The sequence below is a fragment of the Engraulis encrasicolus genome, chromosome 3 (genome assembly GCF_034702125.1).
Source record: "Engraulis encrasicolus isolate BLACKSEA-1 chromosome 3, IST_EnEncr_1.0, whole genome shotgun sequence".
NCBI classification, from domain to species: domain Eukaryota; kingdom Metazoa; phylum Chordata; class Actinopteri; order Clupeiformes; family Engraulidae; genus Engraulis; species Engraulis encrasicolus.
Window position 1 is genome coordinate 15,706,230 of NC_085859.1, and position 10,000 is coordinate 15,716,229.

Consider the following 10,000-nt stretch of genomic DNA (forward strand, 5'->3'; position numbering starts at 1 on the left):
GTTATATAAAGACATTTATATAAGATTGATTTCCCCATGGTTATAACTAAGCCAGCTGTCAGACATAAATCATATCATATCTGCCACAAGACAAAAAAAAATCTTTGAAAAAAGAGAACTGCAATTCATGTCAATGCTTCTCATTTGGAATGCTTTTTCCTGGAATGCGTAATGCTGAAACAAATATTTCTTTGGAAATGATATATGATGTGGGAGCACAGTCAGTGATTTATTTTGCTGAACGTTCCAGAACATTGCTCATCATTGAATATGCATCAAAGTCACGTAGAGGACGTTGCTAACGGAGCAGAAAGTATAGTGTAGTGTGTAATCAATCGATAAAACCACCAACAGTGCACTGAATGTTCAATTTTATTCCCAAAGTATTTCTGTCACATTTCATAACACTGGGGGTGCTAAAACTGACGCCCTGTGGAGAGGAGACAAACAGGAGGATAATAATTGAGTTATTTGACACAGCCCATAGATCTTCTCAAACTAATTGCTGTGCATACACCGGAGACAGTACTCTATCTCTACTCCTCTGCTTTTTTAAAAAGATTTTTCTTTGGTCTTTTTTTGCTTTATTTGATAGGACAGTGTGAGAGGCGGACAGGAAGCAAACTGGGAGAGAGGCAGGGAGGGGTCAGCAAAGGACCACGGCCGGGAATCGAACCCGGGTCAGCCGCATGGCAGGCGAGTGCCCCACCGGTTGGCCACGGCAGGGCCTACGCCTCTGCTTTAAAGTGAAAGTGAAAGTCCACCTGCGGAACTCCAACTCCCATTGTCATTGTGACACACACAGCACTCCACAGCACATAAGTCTTCACTGCACACAACTGATTTACATTTATGCCTCACCCGTGCAAGGGAGCAGCCCTCAATGGCGGCCCAACGGAGCAGTGCGGCAGGACGGTACCATGCTCAATCATGGAGGAGAATGGGGCAGAGCACAGGTTAATTACTCCACCCGTCAACCTGGCAGGTTGGGAGTCGAACAGTCGAACAAGAAGATCAGTCATGCCCCTGACAAAGGTTAGGGCGTCAGACTTGTAGCCCAGTCTGATGTCCTAACCTTTGTCAGGGGCATGTCTGATCTTCTCAAACTAATTGCTGTGCATACACCTGAGATCCTACTACTCTGTCTCTACTCCTCCCCTTTAAAGCAACTTTACGCAACATTTTTTAGGCTAATGAATTGTCTTTTTAATGACTGTAGTAAATAAACTGACTCATTCAACTCTTTCATGCAAAGCCTCTAGGCTTGTTATTACAAAAATGGTAATGGTCATGTCTTAATCTGTTACTAAAGACTCTTGGCAAAGTCATAGCAATGTTTTTTTAATGATAGTTGTTCAGCTTTTGCAGCAAACAGTGAGTTGGATCGGTCGGTGACCCCACCTGCACGAAGCTGGTACAACAACTCCACGCAACATTTTGGAGGTTAATGAGTTGTCTTTGTAAGACTGTAGAAAGTGAAATGACTCATTAAATGAGACATTAACATTCTCTCAGTCTCCACTACCCCAGGGACGCCGGGACGGGATGAACAGGTTCACGGCGGAGCATCAGGCAGCTTACAGCATATACTGTACGCTTGCTTGATGGCATAGCAGGACAGTTGCAGTTGCAGTAAACTAGAGATGCACTCAGAGAGTGCAAACATCCACCACAGAAGCTGTTTGATAGAACATTTGATTATGTTACACCCTAATTTTTTTCAAGTCTTTTTGCCTTGTTTTTGTGGAGTTAGAAACTGGAATGTCAAATTTAGCCCTATACCGCAATGGTAAAGAATCTTTAATAATCTGTTTAAAATTGGCCTAACAAGTTCAGTCCCCAGACTTAAATACATCTGATTCCCACAGCAGAATTAGAAATAAGGAAGTTTGATAGACGAGCACACAAAACACCTTCAAGCTCAAAAGAAGTGGATTCGTGGACGGATGAATGAATGACAATCCTCACAGATATCTTGAACCTCAGTAGAATTGGGACCCAACGCATCATCACTCAGCTTGCAGGTACATCCCAGTGGGACGAACGTCACTGGAAAAGCAGAGACTGGAGCACACTGCAGCTTAGTTTTTCAAGACTTTATCATGTGCACACACCCAACTAACGTTTCTGTGTTGCTACACCTTCTTCAGAATCTGAAAAACTAAGCTGCAGTGTGCTCCAGATATCTTGAACCTACAATGACTGGTGCCCCGGGCGACGTCCCCTCTGGCACCCTGTCCTCCACTACGACGCTGCCCTCGGCGAAAAAAACATTTCAAAATCTGTTGAAAAAAACTCTTATAACTTTGGGGGGGGGGGAAGGCAAGGTGGAGTTTCACAATGGTTCCACCCCATCGCGCAACCACCCCCGAAATCATTGCCCAATCTGACCGCCTCAAGGACCACCCCTGACCACTCACAGATATCTTGAACCACCTACCCTCTTCTCCGGTGGGGGTGGGGGCAGCGGTGTGGCCCCTCGTCTTGCGGGGCCCCCGGCCTGCTCCACCAGCTCCGGCGGGGGGGACACGCTGCGGCCCTGGGGGTCCACCCACGTGTACACGTGATTGGTCACATAGCCTCCAGGGATGCGGCCCATGGAGCAGACGGACATGGCCAGCTTCTTATAGCCCTTCAACACCTGAGAAGATGTGAGGAGAGGAGAGAAGAGAAGAGGTGAGGAGGGAAGAGGAGAGAAGAGGAGAGAAGAGGAGAGGAGAGGAGAGGAGAGGAGAGGAGAGGAGGGAAGAGAAGAGAAGAGAAGAGAAGAGAAGAGAAGAGAAGAGAAGAGAAGAGAAGAGAAGAGAAGAGAAGAGAAGAGAAGAGAAGAGAAGAGAAGAGGTGAGGAGGGAAGAGGAGAGGAGAGGAGAGGAGAGGAGCGAAGAGAAGAGAAGAGAAGAGGTGAGGAGGGAAGAGGAGAGGAGAGGAGAGGAGAGGAGAGAAGAGAAGAGAAGAGAAGAGAAGAGAGGAGAAGAGAGGAGAAGAGAAGAGAAGAGAAGAGAAGAGAAGAGAAGAGAAGAGAAGAGAAGAGAAGAGAAGAGAAGAGAAGAGAAGAGGAGAGAAGAGAAGAGAAGAGAAGAGAAGAGAAGAGAAGAGAGGAGAGGAGAGGAGAGGAGAGGAAAAGGGGAGAAGAGAAGAGAAGAGAAGAGAAGAGAAGAGAAGAGAAGAGAAGAGAAGAGAAGAGAAGAGAAGAGAAGAGAAGAGAAGAGAGAAGAGAAGAGAAGAGAAGAGAAGGGAGGAGAGAAGAGGAGAGGAGAGGAGAGGAGAGGAAAAAGACAAGACAAAAAAATCAAAGCCAAAGCAAAATCTTAATATAGTAACTGCCCTGATTCTGTCTGTGTACTACAGAAAAAAAAAATGATAAAAGCTAGTAGTAGTAGATGGATGACATATTCTTGCAATAGATGAAAGTATATTTTGTCAGACTTTGAACCATATTTAATGTAATTGAAGTGGCAGTCGTAAGAGCCGTGGCAACTTCTCTATGGCAATATCTCTAATTGAATCTGGAGAAGTGCCAATTAGAGGGAGATGTTTATTCCTGTCGTTGTGGCGCTGGAAACAGCAGGGGGGTGGCGGACTCTGCTGTTGTTATGGTTACGGTTATTGTTATGGCATTTAGAGAGAAAACACTTTTGTGCAAGTGTGTGTGATGTCAAAGCCTTGAACAGAACTTGAAGTGGTGCTATAGGAGGGGAGAGGAGGAACATGTCAGGGAATAGGCAGTAAAAACTGATGGTTACGACGTGGAATAAAGGTACAGTATATATAACATCTTGAGATGTACTTGTACATCATCAAATTTTGCGATGCCTATTCACAAACCTGTGCTTTTTCTCACATATTTACTGTATGTGACCACTATGAATTTGAAGTACTGTTATTGGCCAGGGGTGGACAAACTGGAGAGAGAAAGTAAATTCACTGCCAGATATTCCTTAGTTCCGCCTCTACTCCCTACAAGGGTGATTTGATTTCATAACTAAGCTCCCCAACCTGGCTGAAGGGGTGTGGTAATTACACTGTAGGATGTGCTGGTTCATTGATTTGGCTTGAACAGATGTGTTTTTACTTTCTGAAGTAAAACTTACTTTCTTACTGTCCACTTCTGCTATTGGTTTAACCCTTCTGTTGTGTTCGGGTCATTTTTGACCCATTTTCAAGTTTTAGTGTGAGAAAAACACACTTTCCTTTATTTTCTTGGAATGAGGGTTCATGTAATCCTCAGTCACAATCATTTTAACACAAAAAATATGATTTATCATTTTAGTACATTTAAAGGTCCAAAAAAAAAAAGTTACATCTGTGGTGTTTGGGTCAAAATTGACCCGGGCATAGATTTTTGGTTGTTGTATGCATTTTCTTCAGTTTGGTGATTGATGGTGAGGAAAATATATTTCTTGCCTAAAAAAAAAATTGCCAGCTTTTTCAAATTACAAATCCAATATGGCCGCCGGACAGTCCCATACAATACAATACGTCATATCTCCCGTTGTGAAAGGAGTACAGATGTATTTTTGGTGTCTACTCATATGTTTTCATGGTCAGGGAATCCATTTCTGCATTATATAATGAGAGTTTTTGCACATTTGTTTGCAAAATACATTTTTGCACATTATTTTGTCCAAACAACGTATCAAAAATTCATAATGGCACCCAAACATGTGGAACCGGTCTTATACTTTCCATAAAGTTGATGTGGCAATGAAATAATGGTCCATGTTCATAGCATAGTGGATTCAGATGAATAGTGCGACTTTTTTCATGTTCATTGAGGTGTTCATTTCCTATATCTTTGCATTAGATTGGCAAAATAGCTGTGACTTATTATTTACCACACTAAAATCATATAAATATTGAAAAACACCAAGTCAACATATTTAAGCATTGATTTTATGCACTGAAAAACTAGTTTAGTTGACATTTGGTCTTTATCCTGCTATGAATCTCTTTGGGTTGGTTTGGACCCAAACACCACAAATGTCACTGTTGATGATATTTTTCAATATTAGAGAAAAACTAATAAAAGAAATTTGGGGGTTGTTGTACTCTCATATCAGCTGTAATACATGGACAACATAATCATTAATTGTATCACTTTAGGACATATCAATAGTGAATTTACGGTATGCAGGTTTTGATAGTTTTGGTCATCAAAAACGATTTGCATAATGTAAGATAAAAGACCTGTGAAGTCAAAAAGATGAATACATAAAGTAGTATTTCCATGGATATGAATACATACCTAGGTAGCTATGAGATGAAAAACAATATTTGATGAGAACTAGTGTTTTTAGGTATTTTATGGCTGAGTTTTGTTATCACGGGTCAAAACTGACCCGAACACCACAGGTGTATGCAGCTTATGAACACAAAACAAGGGTTAAACAATTACTTTCATACAGTGGCCACGGTTTACATGGTGTTTTTAATTCTGAAATGTCAGAATTAAATAGATCCGTCAAGTTTACATTGCACTTTCATTTAACTGCTGATTGTGAGGTGTTTGTGAAGGGTTTTCAAAATGGAATCAATTTTTATGCAGAATTGAATTGAGTAAGTTCATTCTAAATGAATACCATCATGTAAACAAGGCCGGTACATGACGGGTGTTTTAACTTCCAGTTCTTCACCTACGGACACCCATTGTTCTGAATATGAAAATCGAATAGGTTTTTGTCACTTCTCAGTCGTGTCAATTACGTATGAAGCATGAACAAGATGAAAATGTGTGTTTTCCAATAGGCCTATTACTATCGGGTTAAAAGTTCACATTTTGTATGATGAGCGCTCCAAGTTCCATATCCATCTGCTGTCTAGAACTACTTCACCTAGGGACATACTCAGTTTATGAATTTGTCATTTTTAACTGACAAAAAAATATGTCCAACAGCTACTGGTATTGCCACTTCCAAGTTGGAAGACGGAAATGAAAGAAACAATCCACACAGGCTCCATAATTCATCAGGTGTTAAATATTACACGAAAATGACTCATTTCGCTCACACGTTGGACCTTCAAATATTCAGTAGCCACTGTTTTTGGGGAGGAAAAACAAAATTGAATTCTGTCCACGTTTCGGTGAGCACCCCCGATGATGTGTTTATCTGTTCCGCGCTAATCCAGGCATGTCCACAGCAGGGGTGAGGGTGGAGACTGTGGCCTTAGCCTTGTCTGCAAGCTAACTCTAACGCACGCACAGGCACGCACGCGTGCGCGCACGCGCACACATACACACACACACACACACACACCCTCAATTGATTCTACGATTACAGTGCGCTTTTGCCTAATCCAGGCATGTCCACAGCAGAGGGTGAGGGTGGAGGCTGTGGCCTTAGCCTTGTCTGCATGCTAATGCTAGCACACGCACAAGCAGGCGCGCACACACGCACACACTTTGCCTAATCCAAGCATGCACGCACACACACACACATACACACACGCATACGCACACACACACACACACACACACACACACACACACACACACACACACACACACACACACACACACACACACACACACACACACACACACACACACGCACACGCACACGCACACACTTTGCCTAATCTAAGCATGTCCGCAGCAGGGGTAAGGGTGGAGGCTGTGGCCTTAGCCATGTCTGCATGCTAACGCTAACGCACGTGCATGCATGCACACACGCACGCACGCACGAACGCACAATTTGCCTAATCCAGGCATGTCCACGACAGGTGTGATAGATACTGGAGGCTGTGGCCTTAGCCTTGTCTGCATGCTAACGCTACTATGAGCTCCGTGTCTGTCCAGCAGACCAGCAGAGAGGTGACCCCCTCAGGCAACAAGGTAATTATTTACAGGGGGTATGCGCACGGGCGTGGGTGCGGGCACAGCCACAGGCACACACACACAAACACACACACACACACACACACAAACACACACGCACACACACACACGGTGCAAAATATGTAGTAGGAATCTGTTAATGAGCATGCGCACACACACATCACAAACGCACACACACTCTCTGCCTGTCTGTCACACACACACACACACACACACACACACACACACACACACACACACACACGCACACACACGCACGCGCACACACACGCACGCACGCACACACACACACACGCACACACACGCGCAAACACACTCACTCACTCACTCTCTCTCACACACACACACACACACACACACACACACACACACACACACACACACACACACACACACACACACACACACACACACACACACACACACACACACACACACATGCACAAACACACACTCACTCACTCTCACACACACACACACACACACACACACACACACACACACACACACACACACACACACACACACACACACACACACACACACACACGCACGGACACACACATACAGCGTACACACAGTGCACACAAACACATGCTCGCACGCACACACACACACACACACACACACACACACACACACACACATACGCACACACACACACACGCACACACACACACACACACGCACACACACACACACACACGCACACGCGCACACACACACACACACACACACACACAGGCCCCAAGGCAAGAGCAGCTTCTGTGGCAACTGCCTCCAACTGTCTCCTGCCTGAGAATTTCAGGGGCCATATATTCTTCCTGGATGAAATATAGTCATACTTACAGATCTCTCTCAGTGTTGCCAGATTGGGCTGTTTCCCGCCCAATTGGGATGCTTAGGATGGTCGTGTGCGGGTAAAAACGGCATTTAGCAGAAAAACCCGCCCAATTTTTGCCATAGAAATCAATAGAATTGGGCACGATTTTGTGCTTCTAGGCGGGTTTTGAGCATTTTTTGAGCTGGAAATCATCAGCATCATCTGGCAACCCTGACCTCTCTCCATCTCTTCCAGATACTGCTCTAGCTGTCTACCGCTCTCCTTGCTCATTTATGCATCCCTGATAATCCCTCATCCTTTTGTACGTATCACACACACCCACACAAACACATGCACGCATGCAGTCGCACGCATGCAGGCACGCACGCATGCATGCACGCGCACACACAAACACACACACACACGCAAGCACGCACGCACACACACATATACGCATGCACGCACACACGCACACAGAAATACGCAAATACGCAAGTACGCAAGCACGCACGCACACACACACACGTGCACGCAGACGGAAAAACACACACACACACGCGCACACGCAGACGGAAAAACACACACACACACACGCGCACACACACACACACAAACACACACACACACACACACGCACACACGCACAGACACACACACACACACAAACACATGCCCGCACGTACGCACGCACATACACACAAATACATACACACACACACAAACACACACACACGCAAGCAGGCACACACACATGTACGCATGCACGCACGTAGGCAAGCACACAGAAACACACACCCACACACACACACGCAACCACGCACGCACACACGCACGCACATACACGCACACATACACACACACACACACATAAACACGCACACACACACTTGTACAAAGTGCTTGTACAGAGCATGTCTCTTTCTCCCACGGTTGCATTCGCTCTCTTTCATGTCTTTCATGTTTCATCCCTTTTTACCCAAATCTAAGCACCAAAGAATAACACACGCAGCCCCAGCCAGCTATTCCATCTTCAGAAAGTGATGTCGACAATAATCGATTCTGCGATGCAATCCAATGCGGCGCATGGACAATTCAATTCAATGCGGCAAGTTCCAGAATCGATGCGGCAAATTGTTTACGTTTCAGTTACTTCCGTGGATATTTCAGAAACAAATGAATGAAAAGCACTTCAAAGCATTGAAGACTGATAGACTGATACAGAAAACAGCCAATACAAAGTTGCACAGTATCTAACTACTTGTATTGCCTCATCATGACTGATGAAACGTTTGCTTTGCTTTCAGTAGAAATGTAATGCATTGCAATGCATCGTAGAATTGAATCGAATCGAATCGAATTGAATCGAAACGAATTGCTACCTCCCGAATCGTAATCGAATCGAATCGTTGAGGGCAGTGTCAATGCACACCACTATCTTCAGATATTATTGAGTTGTGTTGGTTGGATTCATCTCTGTTGGTTGGAGTCTACTCTGCAATCTCTGGCTTGGCTTTCTTCCTCTGAGGCTCACAGAGTGAATATGGGGGCATGCATACAGACGCGTCTCTCCTTCTTTCTTTCTCTCTCTCTCTCTATGTCTCTCTTTCTCCTTCTTCCTCTCTCACTCTCTTTCGTTCATTATTTATTTCTCCTTCTTTCTCTCTCGCTCTGTCTTTCTTTCTTTCTTTCTTTCTTTCTTTCTTTCTTTCTTTCTTTCTTTCTTTCTTTCTTTCTTTCTTTCTTTCTTTCTGCCTTGGGGCTTGTATACAATTACTTCTATCTCTCTCCTTTCTCTCTTGCTCTTATTTCTTCCCATCTATCTTCTCTGTTTTTCTTTCTTTACTTTCTTTGCTCCTCTCTCTCTCTCTCTGTTTGCCTTGGGGCTTGTATACAAATACCTTTATCTCCCTATTTCACCCTCCACCCCCCCCACCCTCCTCTCCTCTCCTCTCCTCTCCTCTCCTCTCCTCTCCTCTCCTCTCCTCTCCTCTCCTCTCTCCTCTCCTCTCCTCTCCTCTCCTCTCCTCTCTCTCCCCTCTCCTCTCCTCTCCTCTCCTCTCCTCTCTCTCTCTCTCTCTCTCTCTCTCTCTCTCTCTCTCTCTCTCTCTCTCTCTCTCTCTCTCGGTCTCAGACTGTGACTCACTTGGTCAGAGGTATCAATAGCAAGCAGAGCCAAGGACGCAGGAGACCAGACAGCACTTGTAGACAGATGTAGTGATATACAGTGCAGTTCAAGCAGGACCACACGCGGAAAAAAGTACATGTGGACATATCATTACACACACACACACACACACACAGATACATAATTTGGTGCGTTGCTTTGACCAGGCCCGGGACAA

General features: G+C 44.7%; 1 protein-coding gene across 1 annotated transcript in view; it reads right to left on the reverse strand.

The window, feature by feature from the left end:
- whrnb (whirlin b) overlaps positions 1–10,000 on the reverse strand; it is a 181,217-nt gene that overhangs the window by 121,529 nt on the left and 49,688 nt on the right. The window contains exon 2 of the mRNA XM_063195915.1: positions 2,441–2,641. Within this exon, the coding sequence (XP_063051985.1) occupies positions 2,441–2,641 (201 nt within the window). The remainder of the gene's footprint in view (positions 1–2,440; positions 2,642–10,000) is intronic.